The sequence below is a fragment of the Acartia tonsa genome, chromosome 4, assembly GCF_053477335.1.
Source record: "Acartia tonsa isolate MP-2025a chromosome 4, ASM5347733v1, whole genome shotgun sequence".
NCBI lineage: Eukaryota > Metazoa > Arthropoda > Copepoda > Calanoida > Acartiidae > Acartia > Acartia tonsa.
Window position 1 is genome coordinate 47,998,701 of NC_137263.1, and position 22,672 is coordinate 48,021,372.

A 22,672-nucleotide genomic window follows, 5' to 3' on the forward strand; every position below is an offset into this window, starting at 1 on the left:
AAAACAAATATTTGTCATAGAGACTAAATGTATTATCATTTCGCTAATGAACCATATATTTCATTATTTAGATTAAGCTAGGATCAAAAAGCCCCTTCTTATTGTGCTCCCAAAAAAAACGAAACTTCCAAATACTAGAAAAATTTGTCTTTGATAAAAAGTAAGGATATGGTTGCCATATTCGAGAAAACTATGATTGCAATAGTTCAATCTTCATCAAATTTAATTACATGTTATCCTTTTAAGGCAATTTTTATTAAATTTAATTTGTGAGGTGGCTTCATGCTATTGTACTGTCCCCTTCCTGCCCTAGATTATAAGAACGTAGTCACTATAATAATCCTATTATAAAAAGTAGTACGGGTTTTTTGTCTGAAGATCTCACCCACAACTGAACCGATTGGGTTCTCTATTGCAGGTGAGGTTTACACAGGTCTCTTGATAGTTTTAGGCTATTTCTTTTTTCAAATTTAAGTCTTGTGGTGGTTTTAAGCATTTTTTCTAGCCCTTTTCTGTACCATTGTATACAAATACCCTAGATGCTAGGGGAGCAGCCGCTAGTTAAAAATAAAATCTCACCACTAATAATTTTTGGAAGCGGAAGCTGCAACTCTGAGCACTCCTTCTGAAACTCCTTACAGGTGCGGACCAGCTGATTCCTCTGCAGGTACTCCTGGACCAACAGGTTACACTCCTCCAGCACCTGTCTCTTGTTCTTCCCCTCTTTACTGCTGCTGCTGGCATTGTTGTTCATTTTATCACCGCTAGGCTCCGCTAGCTGTACAGCATTGTCATTTTCATTGGCGTTTTTGTTATTTGATGCTGTAGAAGTAGTCACTGAGTTTTTAGTTGATGGGGCAAGGGTTGAAGAATCGTCGCCAGAATCATTGGACTCAACACTGGATTGGTCCTCCTCCTAAAATTTGAATTAGTTATAAAAACAATATTTACCTTAAGTTAAACTAACCCACCATGTTCTAAAGACAAGTTTCCCTATGTTTGACATTAACTAAACGTTTCTCTTATACCTATTGATACATTGGTAATGTTTAAAAACACCAACTTAATCAGCTTGTGGACAAAGGCATTTCTTCTTTATGGTTTAATTCTATGCACTGCACATGACATATGCAGTAGTATAGATACATTTTTAACGTCTGAGGCTAGAACTGACTTTTTATAATGCTAAAATGATATTCATGTAGTACTGCTTAAGTATTACTGTTTTTTTACATTTGTTTCACCACAGAGGACACTTTTTTCTCTCTATTCTTTTTTTTACATATTATCAATATACAAAACAATAAACAAATTAAAGACTTTAGCTTCAACTAAGATGAAATATTTTGATAATATTCACAGCATAACTGGTATTATTTGTTTAGCTTTGTGAAATGCAACTATTTTCAAATAATGCAATTCTAATAAAGAAACTGTGGGCCACAAATTTTCCCTTTTTCTTTATGGTTGTATGTATTTACATATTTAGAGAGTTTATACACAACAGCTGAAATCTAATTTCCAGGTTGGCTTCGAAACCGATTAATATCCATCCCCTGGATTAGAACTGGTTCTCAGCCATACTGAAAAATCATGTATAGCATCATATAACAGACAATTTTCTAGGAATATTAAAATTAGTTTAGTTAGCTCGGGCCTTCAGCCCCTGGGGCATTAATCTTATAATTGAATATTTCTATATCCGAGGGAAGCTGTTAATAATACGATGCGATAAGAACTATTCTATTATTTCTCTTCATAAGGCAAAATAAAGAACATTTTATAATTACCATTCCATTTAATGCGTCATGACCTATCATAACAAATCGAATGTACTTTTTCTTCATTTATATATTTCTTAAACATATGGTTCATAAGCCTTTCAATAATTAAAGTCGGTTCGTCTGTCCGTACATCCCCAAAGGTTAGCTCTTTCCGTTAATTTAGACATGTTAGAGTTGTCCTATTGATTTCAAACTTGGCCTGAAGTTTCCTTTAGGAATCAGGTACAATTTTGGAAGCGTAGCAACTCTGTACATCCATTTAAAACATGCCGATTTTCAGCTCTTTTGACAACAACTTTTTTGTAAATATGTTTGCTGTTGTTCTGTACTGGTTTTGAAAAGCATTGAATGTTGATTGTGACCAACCAGCAAGGACTATTATTGCACTGCACTTGAATAATAGCTTTGCAAAGAATAATAAAATGAAGAAAAGTAGGCATGTACATTTAGAAATATGGACTATTATTGCACTGTACTTGAATATTAGCTTTACAAAGAATAGTAAAATCAAGAAAAGTAGGCAGGTACATTTAGAAATAAGGACTTTTATTGCACTGCACTTGAATATTAGCTCTACAAATAATAATAAAGTAAAGAAAAATAGGCAGGTACATTTAGAAATAGGACTTTTATTGCACTGCACTTGAATAATAGCTTTACAAAGAATAATAAAGTGAAGAAAAGTAGGCATGTACATTTAGAAATGTAGACGAAATTACAACAAACCTTCATTTTCTCTTTGAAAGAGGCAAAATAAAAACCAATTTTCATTGATGACAATGATAACCCATTTGAAATAGATTGTTCTGAATATTATCAAAAAACACACATTAACAGTTTTTATATTTTCATTCTTTATTGATGATCACACATTCAGTGCTTCTCAGTTTTGGGGAAATTTTTAGCTCCATCCATTTTAATTGAAGAATATAACTATTTGCATATGATTTTATTATGTACTAGCAGCTTTGACCCTAGCATCTGGTGGCTTTCTATTCGAAGAGTAGAGATTGAAGAGCAAAAAATAGCTTAAAACCACTTGAGGACATATGTGAAGCTTTCCTAAAATGAAGAACTCAATCAGTTCAGCAATATCGGAATCTAAAGATACTGAAAAAAATCTTTATATAATAGGACTCGTAAAGAATAACTACTGTTCTATATAAAATATTCCATGTATAGCTTCACATATTTAGCATGGCAGAAAGTTAAAACAAATAACTCCAGTTCTTATAGTAAAATTGGTTTATTTTCTGCATACAAAATTTGCATCACAAGTTATATAAATAGCTAACACCAACACTCTATCAAATCAAGATTTTTTCATATTTGCAAGGAATACGTCAAAATATATGTTCTAAAACATGTTGCTTACAGATTTTTAAAGAATATTCAAGTTTAGCAAAGCAGATTTTATGAAAATAGAAAGGCGGAAATACTGATGTACATAAGGGATAAGACAATAGCCGATAAATTAATGTATATCCCTAATGATTGATACACAAAATTACCTCTTCTGTCGATTATAATTAGTTGTTGAAACGTTTAGACAATCAACTTAATGAACCAAGCAATCAAAATTCAATAAAATTCTCCAAAGTTGTTAAGCCAACAAATAAGATTACGTTATTAAAAAAACTTTGGGGGCTAGTGTAAAAAAACAGCCAAGTGTCTCCTTCTCTCCCTGGAATGTAACAATTCTTAAAAATTTTCCGCCATTTTTCTTCATCGAGGTTCGCTTTTGACAAAGACAGGTGGACAGGTGGACATAAGGAATTATCAATTTGCTTCGCTGTTTAGAATGTTTTTGTTGTTTTTGAAGTTGTTAAGTCTGATAAGTTTTGAATGCAAGTTTAAATAAAAGATAAAGTCGACAGTAAAAAATAAAACGTCACCACCAAATATTAGGGTCAAACCAGGGAGGGAGGGGACATTGGGCTGTAGATTACACTAGTCCCCAAAGTCTTATAATAACGTTTTCTTATTCGCTGACTTGACGACCTTGAGTGTCCAAACGTCTCAACTACTAATTGTAATCTACAGAAGTGGTAATTTTGTGTATCATCATTTGGAATGTACATAAATTTTTCGGCTATTGTCTTATTCTTTTAGATCCCTGGGTGAAACAAACAGGACTATTCAATCCTTAGACATATTTTTGAGTTTTAGTAAATTTTTTACTCCAGGCTATGCACAGAATTTAAAAAAATAAGAAAAAGAAACTTTCTTTTTGCATAGAAAGAAAAAAATCTTCTGTTTTTTATGTTGTTTAATGTGTATAATGGTTTTAAGATTATTTCATTCGCATAAGCGTAAAAGGGGGTCATTTTTTCGCGTATTTTCTGTAAAATTGTGTGTAACCGTTTAGTCAAATGTGCTTATGAAGTCAAGCTGTTCTTAATTATGACCAAATGTATTATTAAGTCAAGCTGTTCTTAATTATGACCAAATGTATATATGACATTAGGAAGAATTTGACTTAATAAGCGCATTTAACTAAATGGTTATACACAACTTTACGGAAAATACGTAAAAAAATTACCCCATTTATCAACTATTTAGAGTGGAAAATTGGATATGAATTTTAAAAATTGTTAATCGCTATATTTGTAACTAGCGGCTACGCCCCTAGAGGCCTCTAGGGGCACTTGAGGCGGGGGAAGTTGATACATACAAACAGACAGACAAACATCCTGTTACTTATGGACTAACGTCTTTCATAGTCTTAGTATAATGACTTTAGTAATTAATTTTACTCATGTAGGGGCAAAATTTAATTATAATCTGCATAGTAATTATAAGCTGATGTAATCAAAAATAACAAGGATGAAAACATTCATAACCTCGAAGCTCTACAAATCAGACAATCGGACAAACATACCGAAATACCCAAAAATGGAATAGACAAACAGACTTACTGGTACTGATAAGGGAGTTGAGTTCCTTATTGCACCTAGTTTGAAATCGACAGCACAATTCTAACATGCCTAAACTAACGATCAGAGCTATTTGTTTCGAAGAACGGAAGAAAATCTTCGCGTTTCAAAATAAAAATGAATTTGCATTTAAGACTTTGGCCTAATTACTTGGATTGATGAGGAAGGCTGGGGCCTAAGGCTAGCAAGCCAGGTAGGGAGGGGACAATGAACTGTTTATTACATTGGTCACTTTGGGGACTTTTGATGAATTTGATTGGTTGGTTTATTAAGATGAGAGTCCAAACGTTTCAACCACTAAATGTAATCTACAGATGGAGTAATTTTATGTATTAACATTGGGGAAGTACATGAATTTATCGGCCATTGTCTTATCCCTTTAGATCCCTGCTAGCAAGCACAGTTGGAATTATAATATTGCCATTCAAATTATTTAACTACCAGGAAAACTGGAAAGTTTAACAACTTTTGCAATTTTCATAGACTTTTTAAGAATTGTCAAATTATTTTTATATCTGTTTTTAGGTTCTAATCAAAAAGAAACTTTATAAAGCATACATTTTTCATGCTTGTGTATAAGTTTACGACGTTTCATGAGCCCTTAAATTTATCAAACTTTTATTCTATGTTGAATGTATCTATGTAATCATCTGAAATGGAAGGACAAACAAACATTAACATTTGTCAGAACTGAATTCAGAATATAAATGTCAAAATTGTAAGTATATTTGTTGCAAACTACAAATAGATAATACTATTTAAGGACATACTTACATATTTAGGACTTAATTATAGAGATGCTTTGTTTATTACATTTACCTTGATGTAATAGAAATCAGTTTTTAAAAAATCAGATGAATAAGATATAACGATCATAGAGCTGCTACGCTTTCTAATAAAATAAACTAACTAATAAAAGGAATCATCATGTAAAGTTTGAAATCGATACGACAATGTCTAAATTAACGAAGAGAGCTAACAGTTACGGAAGGACGGACCTACTATAATTGTAGAAAAGCTTCGCTTAAAAATATTGGTCTAGATCGGGTGAAACAGGGGGGTGGGGGGACTCTCCTCACAAAATTCTAATACCAACACAGAAAAATGACAAAGCCATTTAAGCAATAAAAGCAATATTTCACAAATGACTTATCATTCTCATAGAAAATTAATTATGAAAATAAGAAAAGGTAGCTTTTTCTTTTCCTGGAAAAAGAATTGATTTTGTATTTTCATAAAACTTATAATTACTTTATTTCCAAAGATTGTAAAACATAAATTGCAAGTGTATAAAACAAAGCCTTCATTATTACAAGAGAAATATTTTTGGTAGCGAAGCTACTCTATAATTCACTTTGTCCGTCCGTCCGTCAGTCAGTCCGTCAGTCCGTAACGCTATGGGGGAAATGGGATTTACTCAGCTCCTATAAAAGATAGAATTCTGAAATTTTTTGACAACATTCCCATCATTAAAGAGCACAATTGACTATAAAACATCATTGGCGGTCGGACCGATTTTTAGCAGGTTTTAGGCTATTTTTATATTTTTCACATTTTTCTCCATATCTTCAGTGTTTATGGTCCGATTTTCAAAATTTTTTCAGTTACAGACATCAAAATTAAATTTCCCGTCGTTTAAAGAAACAACCATGAAGGCCAGACTGCCATTTTAGCAGGTTTTAGGCTATTTTTATATTTTTCACATTTTCCTCCATATCTTCAGTGTTTATGGTCCGATTTTCAAAATTTTTTCAGTTATAGATATCAAAATTTAATTCCCGTCTTTTAAAGAAAACAACCATGACGACCAGACTGCCTTTTAGCAGGTTTTAGGCTGTTTTTTTTATATTCTTAACATTTTTCTCTATATCTTCAGTGTTTATAGTCAGATTTTCAAATTTTTTTCAGTTATAGATGTCAAAATTAAATTTCCCGTCTTTTAAAGAAAATAACCATGATGGCCAGACTGCCTTTTTGGCAGGTTTTAGGCTATTTTTATATATTTAACACTTTTCTCCATATCTTCAGTGTATATGGTCTGATTTTCTAAATTTTTTAAGTTAAGGATTTAAAAATTAATTTTTTGTCGTTTTAAGAAACAACCATGACGGCCAGACTGCCTTTTATCAGGTTTTTGGCTATTTTATATGTTTTACATATTTCCCCATATCTTTGTTTATTTTGATCCAATTTTCAAACTTTTTTGGGATATCAGTCAAAATGATTTTTCTCATTGTTATGAACATCTTTAACATAATTTACTTTGACCATCGTCATCATACAAAATAAAACATGGTTTCATGTTTATTTTATCCAATAAATCTATTCTTGATTTTAGTAAAAACCTTTTAAATCTACTTGTACGTATTCCCATCTACGATTTTTTTGTGCTTCGCTACTTATGGATGTTGTCATCCTTGTTTTATTATCATCAGAAAAAGTTTTCTTTTAAATCTCAATAATAAATTTATCGCATCGTATTATAGACAGCTTTCCCGGATATTAAAATGAAAAATTATAAGATTAAAACTGGTATTAATTTCTGAACCTTATTTTGATATTCAGCATTCATAAAATAATAAAATGTAGACAAAACCTAAATTGCACAGCTCATAAAAATAAGTGGCAGACTTGCAATCACTTTTCCATTGTTTTAAGTCTTCTTTTAATACAACTTTCCCATTTAGGCAGAGGAACAATGGGATGATTATTAAACTAGTCCCCAAAGTTTTATAATAATGTTTTCTTATTCGTTGACTTAGTAACTTTGGCGGCTTTAGTGAATTTTGATTGGTTGATTCATTAAGTTAAGTGATCAAACATTTTAACTACTAAATTTATTCTACATAAGGGGTAATTTGTTTATCATCATTGGGGATAAACACAGGAACGATAAACTAATGAAAGAAATTACTCCTTCCTAGATAAAAGATATTGGTTGAAAAGTTTAAACTTACCAATTGAGATTTAATAAAAAAATTTCCGTCTACTACCCTCTCCCTACATTAAAAAAGATTATATTTGCTTCAGGTCCCTTACATACGTCTGAATCAACAGTTTTAATGACTGTTATCGGGATTTTTTTCAGAACATATGAACCGCTACCCCTTAGTTATATTTTTACCATTATTTTGCTCAAATATATATTGTATAATTGTGAGTTAGGATTAGATGAAGTACCAAATTCTTATTTGTTATTGCTTTGCCTGTATGGCCGCAACCGTGGCTCAACACATACCGCATCCGCTAGTCGTCCGGGAGGTGATAGGTTCGAATCTAAGCCCGACACCGCGATATAACAAAAGATATTTAAAATAGTTCCTACTGCTATTATGTCAGGTGCGCGAAGTAAATAGTAAGAGTAGGGGTCCATAAACAGGCGCAACTCATTACCTTACACAGTTAGGACTTGCACTCAGACAATGGTCGTGGCATCAAAGGGGTGATTGTCTGTTGGATGTCACTTAACCTAATATCCTTGAATGTTAGAGTATCGCATCCCATTACAAGCGGATGAAGCTCTGGATTCTTTATATGATCCCTTAAAAATCGAAGGAGACTACCGTCCTTACGCGGAAATGAAATATGGCTGCAATCTTTCTTCTGATAAAAAAAATTATATAAAAAGGAATGATTTCTAATAAAAATTGTAGACTAGACCGTGACCTAGTCACACAATTATCCAAACCAAATAACCATAAAAGTTAGCGCATTATAAATAATCTCCAATCTATAACAACAGAGGTACCGCATACATTTGATTAATAATTGCATAGATGGAAATTTTATCCTTATATAAAAGCAAATGGATGTCTCTGTGTGTGTGTGCTTCTGTCTGTACCAACGGGTCTAACTAACCGCTGTACCGTGTGGCTCCTCATGGGTCCTATGAAGGTTGTTAACTATTTTAGGGGAGAGTACCACCACCAGATATAGCCCCTAGGACATATCGACTCCCACCAATTTTTTTTTACTTTTAACAATTGGAAACGTGGGGAGTCGACTCCCCCCCCCCTCCCACTCACACACATTTAGTGCTCCTAGAGGCCACTAAGAATAGCCGCTAGTGATCAATAAGCGCCTAATTTAAAACTCACTTTGTCTGTAGGTTTCATGGAGAAAATTGGACCGTCAAGTGGGGAAATTAATTGCAAAGACCTTATTATTCCTTTCCATCTCTATATTTGTTTTTTTTGGATGCTGTCAGCCTCGTTTTGTGATGTTTTTATTAAAAGGTAAATTATTCTGTTCTGGCACCACTGTTTGGACTAATTATTTTGTTCTGGCACCCCTGTTTGAACTAATTTCTGGATACTTTTCTTTCTGATTAGAACAACTTTGCACATTGTAAACTATTCTTAGTTGCGCAGCTACTTTATAATTAGGATTTGTCCGTCGGTCTGTCTCCTTGTTTGTCCGAATGAGTAAAGTAACATAAAAAGTATTTTTTTAAATTATTTTTAATTTCTACTTTATGGTTCTTTTCTTACCTCTTACCCCTTAACACATTTCTACTTTGATTTGGAGATACGGAAAGTATCACGTGTGACGTCATAAAAATACTTCTAAACCCATTTCTTTTTTAGGGGCTTACTTTCCAACTTCTACTCTTGTTCTTCCGTTAAACACGTTTTTTTATGACGTCACACATTAAACTTTCCGTATCTCCCTTCCATTTTCTTACAGTATTTTTTTTATTACATAGATGTTTTAAAATGCAATTTTTAAAGAGTTTGTACGTACTTGTCCTAGCTTACTATACCTATGTACAATGTACATAAATAAATACACTAACAATTAAACCTTCCTTAGGGAATGATCGATTAACTTCATACTTTTAACAAAGCAAACAAAAGTTTAACTGATTTTGATATAATAGCTGAACTGCAAGTAATATATTTTGTATACATCAATCCAGTGGCGTGTGCTTGGGAGGGGGGGGGTGTGTTTTTAACCTCCCCCCCCCCCTAGAATTAAAATAGGAACGGACTTCATTTTCCCTTTTCACCCCTTAATGGTTTCACACAACCCCTGTTAAATAGCTGTGTACGCCACTTCATCAAACATAAAACATTAGTACTATAAATTTCAAACTATCATTTGAGTAAAATTTCTTATAAGCGTCCACTAATAAATCAGTAGCGTAGTTGCTTAGTAAAATGTACTTTCAACAATTATAAATCTATCTCAACCATAACATTTAGATTAGTAACTACTGCTGTTTCATTACCAAATATATTTCAAAGTAAAAAATCTTCATATTCAATCGCACCTCTTAGTGAAGTGAATCAAGCAAATCAAGCTTGGTAAGTTTAGTAAAATGTGTCCAACACGTTTTATCTTCACTTTATATAAAAAAAAACTAATTTGTAAGCTGTTGTAACACTCTCATAATAAAAGATTTTGCTCCCTCAACCCCCCCTCCCAAAAAAAAACCGGCAATACAAATAAAAAAATTACCTTGGAATCGTCAATTAGTTCTAATTCAGCCATTCTTCTTTATTTTAATTTTAGCCTACTTTTCACATACATTTTATCTAATAAAAAAATACAAAACTGTCATAACGTTGTCAACACAAACACATGAATAAAAAACCTTAATGTTATTTATATGATTAAAATATATATATATATATTGGATGGTAAATTTCTTTCAAGAAAAAATGCAATTTTCAAAATTATAGTTTGCTCGTGTCAAATGCTTTACTAATGTCAAGGTGTTACGAATTCCTTTATTTTATTGCAGGAAGGAGAGGACATTGGGTTATTTATTACAATAGTCCTCGAAGTTTTATAATAACGTTTTCTTCGTTGGCTTAATAACCTTGGGAACTTTTACTAAAATTTGATTGGTTGGTTCATTGAGTTAAGTGTCTAAAGATTTCAACCACTGATCATAATCTACAGAAGGGGTACTTTTCTTTGTCATCATTGTCTTATTCCTGTAGATCCCTAGTTTTATTAACATAACTTATTTTTTTTTACAAATACACTGGGATTTACTAATTTTATTAAATTTTTATTTGTTTTAATTCTGCTATTCTCCTGTTTAAAATTGGCGCATACAAGTTTAAAACAAAGGTAGGTGGGTAAGAATGATAGAAATTAAAAGAAGCGTATAATAGAATGGATATAGCATATACTATACATGGATATTATGATAAGTAAAAACTGGCGTCAATTTAGCTTGCTTATATGGACATCATTTATTGGTCAGTTCGTCCATACAGTTAGAGGGCTTGGAATGGGGTGAAGAGTGTGTATGGGGAGGGGTAATTATTTTAGCCAGCTACAACTTTTAATTTTTTAGAGTACATGTTAATCTGGTGTAAGATCCAAGTAATAATAGATCCATTGATAATAGAAATATATAAAAATTCTGCTATAAAATGTGACTGAAAATGATTAAAATATTCCATTAAATTCACAATTTTGCATTAAATGGCCCTTTACTTCAAAATGTATATTTTACATTCTTATCTGATTTCAATATCTTTAATAAAATAAATAAGATTTTAAATCAAGTGTTTCTTTTTAAATAATAAATTTAATGAAAATTTCAATATCGTATGATAAAATTTAATATTTTTCTAATAATATCTCATTTATTATATAAAGTTGAAGCGTAAGATATCAATAACAACTGAACTGAATTTAAATACCCTAGATACTAGGGGCGCAACCGCTAGTAACCTATAATGTGAATAGAGAAGCTCTTCTTGCAAAATGTTCAAAATCGGTGTAAAATTGGCTAAATTAAAAATTTTAATTTGCATAACCTTGCCATACGTTTAATCGAAGCTTTTTAGTATTTAGTTTCATAAGGAAAAAATAATCAGGTCCAATAAAAATGATAGAATTAGTTAGTTTACAAAATTATTTTTGTTGTAATTTTCTAAAAGAAAAAAAAAGTAGTAAATAATTAAACTATTGCAAAACCTTCCTAAAAAAATAATTTACCTGGAACAAAAAAAGAAAAATAATTCTAGACAAAGTGCTGATAAATTCTAAAGAAATACGACGCGATAAATAAACTCCTGGATGCACTTTGAGAAACAACTGAATGGGGGTCAAAGAAGAAATAAAAGACAAGGAAAAACAATGCAATACAGACAAAAGACACACTTGCATGGAGCATAATCTAGGCATGTTAAAAAAGAGAAGCTTTTCTATAATGAGGGTCGGTCCGTCTGTAATGGTTAGCTATTTGTATTAATTTAGACATGTCAGAATCGTCCTGTTGATTTCAAACTTTGCATTATGATTTCTATGCAAGTAAGCAACTCTGTAATTGTTATCAGAATGGTCGTACGTTCATTTAAATCATAGTGATTTTGACTTTTTGAATACTAATTCCTAGGACAACAAATTATAATATTATAAGCAAAGCATCTCTATAATAAAGTCCTAAAAATGTAAGTATGTCCTATGAACAGTATCCTGTATTCTAAAGTTTTGCACTTTTGCAAATTTACTTATTATTTTGTAAAATATTATATATGTACAATATATATATTTTGCTTATTTAGTTCTGACTCTCTACCAAATTTAATGATTGTTTTCCTACAGTTTCAAAGCTTCTCTATTATGGATATTTTTATCTTTGTTTAAGAATACCACACTGGGATGAAAAGTTAGTGGTGCATATGTTAGCCCAAGTATATCAAATATTATTTTTCTGTCCTATTTTAAATTTTTCAGAGTGACTTTGCATTCTTAGTATCAAATTTTGGGATAGTAAAGGGGGAGATTTGAGATTAGTAATCTCTATATGTGTCTTCCAATATTTTTATGATCTTTTTCTGATATGTATTATCCAATTTTTATATATTCTTTTTTTGTAGTGTGTGTGTTTTAAAATGGGTTTTTTTAACCGAAAACAGCGGCACCTATAGCCAAAACACTAATTGTGATATAAATCGCTTCGTATATTACTTGTAGCTCTATAGATTACATGAGGTTATGTAGTTTTCAATTACGGATCGTATCAAAGTTCTAAAAAGTGTTCAAAAATTACATTTTTCATTTTTTTGTCGAAAAAACCGGGTTTTTACTACAAAACCGGGTTTTATTACTGAGGGAAACTGCCCAAAACGGGTCTAAATGCCCGTTGGGCATTTATGGCCATGCCGAACCGGGTTTTTTTGCAACTTTCCTGTGCACGCCACTAAAGCAAAACAAAAAAATTGGAATTCCGTTTTGACCATTATAAAGCTTCCCTGAGATTTTCAGCTCGATCGGCCCATAAAAGTGGCGCTCGGCACTAATGGGTTAAGTTAAAGAAAGGGCAAATTGAAAATGGGAATTTTTTTAAAATTATAAATTTGTTTCTAGCCTCAAACATTATGGGATCCTATTCTGAATTACTCTCCGACCTCTGTGCTCTCCAGATAGTAATATCATTTATTGATGGTTAATTCTGAAATTTTTACTGTAAAAGACTTTTACTTTTAATTTGTTTACACCAGCTAAGAAAATGTAAATTCTATTGGATACCTATACACAGTTCCCCCCAATAAAACTTTGTATTTCCTTTTTTGGAATCAACAAGTAGGAGCATTAAAAAATTATATCTCCATATTCTCTGTAAAAATATACATCAAATTTTGAATATCCTAAAAAAGAAGAAAGTTATATTGATTTTAAATTTGCATTTAAAAATGCTTTCATATAAATTTCAGATAGATTTTAAGTTAATCTTTTAATCTTTCATTCAAATTAAAGGATTAAGGGAGTAATTGGAAGGAGATGAATCGCAGTCATTAGCAATTGTTATGTTATGTTATGCAAAAAGAAAACGTTATTAGATCAAAAAAAGGCATTTCTAAAACAAATTTAAAATGTAATCAGTAGAATAATTCGTTTTCCAGGTTATAACGTTGCTTTCAAGTTTATTCTGGACACCCTGTATATTTCTCCCATTTTTTACTTATAATTATGCTGTTAGCTTTAAACCTCAATTTTGTTAGAGTCAACTGTGAAACTAGAAATGGTTAAAATCTGTGTCACAACATTTCAAAGAAAATTATCTGCACAGCACAAAGTGATTTTAGTTTGGGATATTTTGTATTGTCAGCCAGCTTTTTTGGGGTCAGGAGCAAATAAATATAGGTTTCACTGAATTTATAACTTAGCTATTGCATTTTACACATATTTTTCTAATTCAAATCTTGAAATCAATAAGGTTATGATAAATGCTTAAAAATTTGTAATAAAAAGATATTGAAATCTTATAAGATCATGGCGCTTTGATTTCATCAAGTAAATGATTTATTTGCCTTAGATGGTCTTGTAGATACTCGGGCTCGATTTTGTAAATTAAAAATCATTCGATTAAGTTCCTTTTAATTAGATTTTACCAACAGCTTATCTATGTTTCTGTGTTAATTTCTATAAAACCGTGCTAAACATGATTTTTCAACACGCTTTTAGAACCAGTTTGATTCCATTGAAAAAAGAGCAGATTTTCATTTTAATTTAAATTTAACACTTTTTCAATTATTCTTTTTATAATAAATTTCTAAAACAACAATGTATTAACCACACAAAAAAATATTATGATTACAAAAAATACCAAATATGCATCTTTGATTGAATAATATATATTTAACATATTTTCTCATGAGCGCAGTATCCCATGAGACTAATAATACAACTAGAGGTGGTGGCCCGGCATACACTAAATACATCTTCCCTCCAACCCCACAGATCACCTCAATCCCCCCCCCTAACCTCCCCCCCCCCTACAAGCATTGATTAAATAAATTGTACTAGTGCTCTTCAGGCACCGCAAGGGAATACATTTACACTTTTATATTTATCATATCTTTACCTTATTCTCTGACAATGCTACTCCAAAACTATGAATATAGGTATAAACAAATATTATAAAAATATGCGAAATAATAAAAAAATTCATGATTTCAGTTGACGTTGAAGTGTCCATTAATTCAGGACACCAATTGATATAAAAAAAACGTGATGATTTAAGCAAAGTAGCACCCAACAGCCAAAAAAAATGTTTAATTGACCTACATTTGTCTGGAAGTTTTTTTTTGATCGTGGTAATACTAATAAGTTGGTCCTGTTTTATTGGCCAAGACATTTCTCTTGTACCCTTTTCATATTATTATTGTCATGCGTCTAAAATAGCAGAATGTATCAATAAATATAACTTCTTCAGATATAGTTGGGGCAAGTCTCGAACTCGACAACGTGTGGACAATTTGAAACTAAGATAATATTTCATAAATGTTTATATATTTTATCAAATGTTTCCTTTCCTCATTTGCATTTTTCTTGTTCTTGTTTATCATATAGGAATATAGAAGGGAAGAAAGGGTTACTGGTAATTATCATAATTTCCAACCAAGAACCAAGAACAATAGTATTCAAAGGGTGAAATAAGTACTGTAATCAACGCAAAAAATTTCCCCTCTGGGAATGGGAGGGGGGGGGGGGGTGTTAGAACACACCCCTCTATTTTACACACATTTTTATTTCATATTTATGGATGGAAGTTATTTTTAATTGGGCATATACTTCTTGTGGGAATTGACGCATATTCCACAACTCCCCCTACCTCTTAAAATAGCTTAAAACTTGACAAATACTCTGGAAATTGTGGAAAGCTCAGACAAGTCATCTTAGCGAAATCGAAATCTTAGCGGACACACACATACATCTTACATCTGTAGGATAAAACAAAATTGATTTATCATAGTTTTTTAAGAATAATAGTTACTTATCGCATCGTATCATAGACAGCTTTCCGCAGATATTAAAATGAAAAATTATAAGATTAAAATCAGTTATTTTAGCCTCTAGGGTCCGAAGGCTCAGGCTAGCAAAACTATTATTAGTTCTATGATATTTTTTTATTATTCGTGAAAATTGTTTGTAATTCGATGCTATACTTAATTTTTCAGTATGGCTGAGAACTGGTTCTAATCCAGCGGATATTATTAATCGGTTTCGAAGCCATACTGAAAATAAAATGAAAACATTGAAAGTAAAAGATTGGGTTTATTTATTTATTTATTTAGTAAATGTAAAGTATACAAAGATGTTTGGTCCAGGCAGAAAGTTTTTTCCAGGGATGAAGAACTTTTCAAGTATAGCTTCGAAACTGATTATCATCCGCTGGATTAGATCCGGTTCTCTGCTTTATTGAAAATTCATGCAAAGCATCGTGTCGCAGACAATTTTCCACGAATATTAAAATAAAAATCATAAAATTTTTACGAGTTTTGTAACATGGCTAATGATAAACTGATTTTAATTGCAAAATTTTCCATTTTTATATCCGCGGAAAACTGACTATAATACGTTGCGATGAATAACCAATATGGTTTATTTAATTTCACGTCGTTTATCAGATTTGGATATGGATAGAAAAAGTTCTTTATTCCTGAATTTTAGTAGCGCAGCTTTTCTACATCTATTGTACATTCGGAATCTTCTTTAGTGCCTATAGAAAATGATTTCATACAATACAAATTACCAATGGCAGGCCAATATTCATTTTAATTGACCCTTGGTAGGCCAGTATAACGTTATTTCTATAGGCACTAGAAAAAAATTCGTACATGCGTACCAACGTGTTAGACAGATGTCGGTAGATTAAACAAGTTCAACAAACTCTTTGTTTATTGGTGGATTTTAAGATTTAAAAAGAAAACTTCTTGAATTTAAAAAAATTTAAATGTTGATATAATTTCATCAAAATATTATTATATTAGCTTGTTATTACTCCGCTACTTACAGGCATGATTAGTCCTTGTTTTACAACTATATTAGGCTATTTCTTAATTTACATTTTAATAATAGAGGGTCTTTTTTGCGCATTTTCCGTGTGTAGCTTTTAGTCAAATGTGCCTATTAGGTCAAATTGTACTTAATTTTGACCAAATCTATAAATACGAGTGGGAAAAATTAAGAACAAGTTGATTTAATAAGCGAGTTTGATTTAACAATTTAAAAATGACCCTCTTTGTATGAATCTAATCATGGGTAACATAAATAAAACCAGAAATTTTAAATTATATTTTGTATATGCCACTTTAATGCTTACAATCCAAAATATTTCTCTGGTTTTACCTCCCTCATATTTTTTTAGATGTTTATAATAAAATAAGTAATTAAAATTAGATGATAACATCAACCACTTCCATTTTCTTTCTTCTTCTCCTTGAGTATTTTACTGCACTAAAAATAAAGGAAATACTTATAACTGTATAAATTGATGTAGAATATACGAGAAAATTGTCGTCGATTTAGGTTGTCATTTTCCCTGTCATTCATTGGTCAATTCGTTAATCCAGTAGGAGAAGAGATAGTTATTTTAGCCCGCTACATTTTATTAGAGTACATTATAATCTGGTGTAAGATCCAAGTAATAATAAATCCATTACTATATATATTATTTCTATACGTTTTCTATGGTTTAAGTAAAAAAATTGAAAATTGAAAAAAAATTCAAATTGAAAAAAAAAATTTGGGACTCCTGTTTTTGTCTACTCCGACGTTTGTTCCAAAAATCCTGCATTTGTCCACTCCGACGTTTGTCCCAAATATCCTGCATTTTTCCACTCCTACGTTTGGGACTCCTACGTTTGGCGTGGAACCCTTTCACAGTAAGTTTCTTTCGTGCAATGGGCGCCTTTTTTTTTATAAAAATAAGAGGGGGGGGGGTTCTTTACCTAGCTTTATTCATTGTGAAAGGACCTAACCATACGAGACTAAACCTGCGATTCCCCACCCATGCGGGAGTAAACCTGCGATACCCAAAATAAAAACAGACAAAAACTACCTTCCCTTCCATATTTTCATTCGTTTCAGAACAAGGAGGGGATTCTTTGCTTGACTAGGCACTTTGAGGGAAACCACCCGCTTTTCATATCAATTAAAAATATGGCATATGGATATAGCACCTAAAAAGGACTTAAAATGACCAAATTTTAGACTTTATGAACATATTGGTATAAGAAAACTTTCATTGAATTGGAAATAATCATTCTCACATAAACGACCCCTTAAATAGTGGATGTAAATATTCTTTTTTTCTCCCCAAGGTAGTCATGAATAAATGATGAGCTATCGCTCCATCATTTATTCCCTCGGGCAAAAAATATTTATTCCTAAACAAAAAACTGGATAGGAATACCCCATTCTCTTGTTGTAATCATTGTTTTGCAATTTGTTTAAAATTATACAAAAATATTTAATCTCGACAAAAATGTTGTTAAACTATTTAACTTGTTTTACATATCATGCTCTTGTGAATTAAATTAGATTTGATTTTCATTATAAAAAAATTGAACATTTTTACAGGAATGTTATTCTATAACTTACAGGTTCCCCAACAATTAATTTACAGAATTACACCGTCAAACACTTTAATTTTTTATTTAATTGCTTTACTATGAAACAAGGTCTCCTGCGGTCAAAGCGAACCAGTGCTGAATGTCAATGTATGTGAGCAGTATGCGAAAGAAAAATATATGAAGCCAAGAAAAATCTACTAACATCCAATTTGGACGTTAAGAATCAAGTTATAATTTAAATGCAAAGAAAACCAACTAGCTTTACTAGATAAACTTTTAGATGCCTTCTGTTCCTTATAACCCTCCTCACTTTTGAAACAAATTTAAAATAGGAGGGAGGGGGGGGGAGATTTCATTTGTTTATTACTTTAGGTCATATTAGGTTAGGTTATATTGGGTACTGGGTAACTCCGCACAGATAGGGTACTGCAGGTATTTACCCACCAGGTTTAGGGTCTCCGAAAGGGACATGATATAGGAATCAAAATTAGGATCTACTGCAGTTCACGGTAAAATATTGCTGGTAACGAATATTGCCAAAAATCTATGAATGAATTTTAAAGGCTGCTAGCTGCCAAACGGCTGAACGTACAGATCATACCCGCACACCATTTTAGGCGGTATAAGAAGGCCTACAAATAATCTGGAATAGCCAAGATCCAATGATGCACAGGGAAAGCTTCACTAAAGAAAAAACGCGTAAAATAGGCCTTTTTCGCGCATTTCTCTGCACTGCGAGATAATTATGCATTTTTGATTTATTGCTATCCAGATTATTTGTAGGCCTACTTATGCCGCTTAAAACAGTGTGCGGGCATGATCTGTACGTTCAGCCGTTTGGCAGCTAGCAGCCTTTAAAATTAATAGATTTTTGGAAATATTGCTTACCAGCAATATTTTACCGTGAACTGTACTTTGTGTGAATTTTTAGGTCTATTTAGTTAGCGTCGATTCGCAAAAATTACTTTATTCTTTATTTATAACTTAGTTAAGTTTGATCTGCAATTTTACATATAGTTCTCTGTTTTAAATCTTAAACGTTAAGGTATGATAATTTCATTGAACATTGGTCTTGTAGCAAAGTGAAAGATGAAGCTAGATTTTAAAGTTTTGACCATTTAACGAGATATTTTAACAGGAACTCGTTAATGGGCTGTTTAATATAATAGTCTCCAAAGTTTTTAAATAACTTTGGCTACTTTTAATGAATTTTAATCGGTTGCTTCATTAAGCTGAGTGTCCAAACGTCTGAGCCAACAATTGTAATCTACAGAAAAGGGAAATTTGTGCATCATCATTGGGGATGTCCATCAATTTATCGGCCAATGTCTTATCCCTGAAGAATTACAGTTTGTTGTACACACATGAAAATTTAAAAACTTACCCAGCACAAAGTAATGCAATAAATAGAAAAACCGCCATAAAGAGTAAAGTTTCTGTTGTTGATATGTCATTAAATTCATCATTCTAAACATAGTTAAAAAGTTGGAGTTTCTTTTGTATTTCATACATATACATTTTATTGTTGTTTATATTTTTAGGAATTTTTATTCAAATATTTTATACTAGCGGCTATGGCCTCTGGGAGAACTTTAGGAGGGAGGATGGAGGTCGACCACAACACTTTAAAGGGGTAGTTTCACGAAATGCATTTGAACTTAATTTAGCGAACCGCATGTTTTTTGCTAGTTAATGGGTAAAACTATATTTATATAGCATATATTTGAAAAAACTACGTGGTAGAAAATTGAAATTCTTTCAAATATATGCCATATAAATGTAATTTAACCCATTAACCAGGGAAAAAATGCGGTTCACCAAATCAAGTTCAAATGCCTTTTGTGAAACTACCACTTTTAATTTTAAAAAGAAAAAGTAAAATTAAGTTGGCGATTTCTCTAGGAGGGTGTTTGTACCCTCCCCCAAAATAGTTAAAAACAGGACCTATGAGAATCTACACTGTAAAGGTACACCATATAGGTTCAGCTGTTAGCGAGATCCTTCAGTACGCATACATAGACAGATAGACACATATTTCGTTACTTTTAGATATGAATATTCCAATATTCAACTTTTAAACGAACCATTTGATTTTTATAGTGTATTTAAGTTGGCTATTTCTCTGTGAAAGAATCGTTGCTGATATACTACCCCACAGACGGACAGACAGACATCGTTTTTTTCTGTTTAGATAATCATCATCAATCAAAAAAGTTTTTCTACAATTACGTAAGTTTTGTGTTTTCATCAGCAAATCTATTCTTCAAGAAGAATGTTGTTGTATGTCTTATAGAGAAAGGCTTTAATATAATGTGGTTGAATATTTAGTGTCAGATAGATAAATTCTACATAATTTTACGACGAATTGCCTTATTATTGAAGCTTTTTCAGTGAATATAAAAAGTGACGTCATAATGGCCTACCATTAGTCAATTAAAACGTATACTGGCATGCCATTAATAGTTTAGTCTGTGTAAAGGCCTATCATTGGTATTTTGTATTGTATGATGTAAATTCTTACCATAAAGATTTATATTACTTTTTATTTTTATAATAGTTTAAATTGAACGCTTGATTTGGACATTTTCATCCTTGTTTGTTTGTATAGATTACCTAATATAATATTCTTAAATAATACCTTTAATGGATTATAATCACTATCCATAATAAATATAAAAGTAATAGCATCTCTATGTGTCTGTATGTCTGTATGTGTGCATCGAATTATCTCGCTGACCGATGAACCGATATGGATCTTCTTTACAATTTAGCTTTTCATAGGTGCTAGGAAGTTTTATATCTATTTTGGGGTAGGGTACCACCACCCTTCAAAGTGAAATCACCTCTAAAAAATTACCTTCATCCCCCCCCCCAAAAAAAAAATCCCCCCTGATCTAAAATTAAAAATTGGGTTATCAATTTGGGGGGAGCATAGCCGCTGATAGATTACCTAATATAATAAACTTGAATGATACCTTTAATGGATTATTATCACTATTTGTATGAAGATTATGCTGGGCTGAGCTCTCTTGTGGGGAGGAGGAATATTTCTTACTAAAATCTGGATCTAGCATGTCTTCCAGAAAGCATTCCTGAAACATTTAAAGCAATATCATCTCAATTCTGGCGAGACCATTATTGAATATTATTACCCGAACCCGACAACTCCTCATATTGAGCTTAATTGAGTATTGATTTTATGTACAGGTTAAACGATTGTAGAGAAGCTTCGCTTGTAATACGGTACCTGACATGTCTAAATTAACGAAAAGAGCTATACGTTAGGGGCGGACCAACCTTGGCCCTTAAACAGGTGCAACTCATTACCATGCACAATTAGTAATTCCAGAAAAAGGTCGTGCAATCAAAGAGTTAGTTCTCAATTATAAGACGCGGAATAAGTTTCAAGGTGCTTGGAGAGGTCTAGAACCCGAAGATATAACAAGCCCCCTAAAAGTCACATATTTCCTCACCTTTTCCGGTTAAAATTTGTGAACAGTGGGTAATTTTTTACAAACATTGATGAAATTGTTAGAAAACTTAATTTCAATAATTCAAAAAAAAAGAATAACGTGATACTTTACCTATAACTTTAACTTTACCTTGATTTTTTTCTTAGAATTAACATCCGAGCAAATACATGTTATAGCAGAACTGTAAGGTTTACAAAGATAAACAGAACCTTTCATCATTTAGTCTTCAATTTTGCTTAAGTTTATCTGTAAATAGTTATTATAGTTTTAAAATTATTGCAATTTTCTGTAGAACAGCAACTCCAAAAAAAAGTTTGATCTCACTGTACTGCATTGGTATACGGTGTTTCACTAAATTTGCTTGCTGCGCAAAGGAACTGTTTAAAGTGCCTATTAAAAAATGACGTCATACAATACAAATGACCAATGATAAGCAGTATACATTAAAATTGACCAATGGTAGGCTAGTATTACTTCAATTTTTGTAGGCAATATCATAAGTTTCATCGCTATACTGCATCGATATAGCGTGCTTCGCTAAATTTGCTTGCTACACATTTTTTCTCAACAAGTGGGAGGCCTGAACGTCAAATGAAGCGGTGAATAGCGTTTGTAATGGCAATATATACAACCGTGTGGCGACGCGACGTCAGAGGTAAAACAAGAATGACGACATCCATAAATAGCGAAGCTGAAATAAATATGAATGGAAATCCAAATAAACTGTAGCGTAGTGCCATAAAAATATAAACATTAAACTTGATAAAATAGATCATGAAACCTTTAAAAAATTTATAATGGTCATTTGAAGAGAGACGAGAAAATCTAGGAATCGATCTAGCACCCCTACCAATTAGCTAATCATAATGAAACTTGGTGGAAATATGTAGAATATGGTAACTTATCTAATCCCTTATAATTTCAGCTTTTTAACTTGAATAGGAGCTGAGAAAATCATATTTCCCCCATAGCGTTACGGACACACTGACGAACAGACAAAGTGAATTATAGATTATCCCCTCGCAACTTAAAAGGAATACACAAGCAACCCAAATAGCATGTAATGTTGACGGTCAAAATTTTCAAATGGCTTCAATTAGGATGATGTAAATATCTATTATGCTTAGAATAAAACAGAGAATAATAATTTTAGG

The 22,672-nt window shown here is 31.8% G+C and overlaps 3 protein-coding genes and 1 long non-coding RNA gene across 4 annotated transcripts in view; 1 reads left to right on the forward strand and 3 right to left on the reverse strand.

The window, feature by feature from the left end:
* The window catches only part of LOC145317520 (cofilin/actin-depolymerizing factor homolog), a 90,749-nt gene extending 80,655 nt beyond the window's left edge, over positions 1-10,094 (reverse strand). Inside the window, exon 1 of the mRNA XM_080158631.1 lies at positions 9,993-10,094. The gene's annotated coding sequence lies outside the window, so the exon portion shown is untranslated. The remainder of the gene's footprint in view (positions 1-9,992) is intronic.
* LOC145315506 (uncharacterized) overlaps positions 1-10,259 on the reverse strand; it is a 53,571-nt gene extending 43,312 nt beyond the window's left edge. The window contains exons 1-2 of the mRNA XM_080155489.1: positions 10,181-10,259; positions 580-916 (exon numbers count right to left, since the gene is read on the reverse strand). Coding sequence (XP_080011615.1) covers positions 580-916; positions 10,181-10,213 — 370 coding nt within the window. The 5' untranslated portion in view covers positions 10,214-10,259. The remainder of the gene's footprint in view (positions 1-579; positions 917-10,180) is intronic.
* l(2)gl (LLGL domain-containing protein l(2)gl) overlaps positions 1-22,672 on the forward strand; it is a 113,128-nt gene that overhangs the window by 33,280 nt on the left and 57,176 nt on the right. The gene's annotated exons all lie outside the window — the stretch shown is intronic.
* On the reverse strand, positions 19,426-21,766 carry LOC145315507 (uncharacterized). Its single transcript, XR_013878079.1, has 3 exons — positions 21,648-21,766; positions 21,021-21,137; positions 19,426-19,512 (listed from the first exon to the last, which is right to left on the reverse strand). It is a non-coding gene; the product is annotated as an uncharacterized LOC145315507 (long non-coding RNA).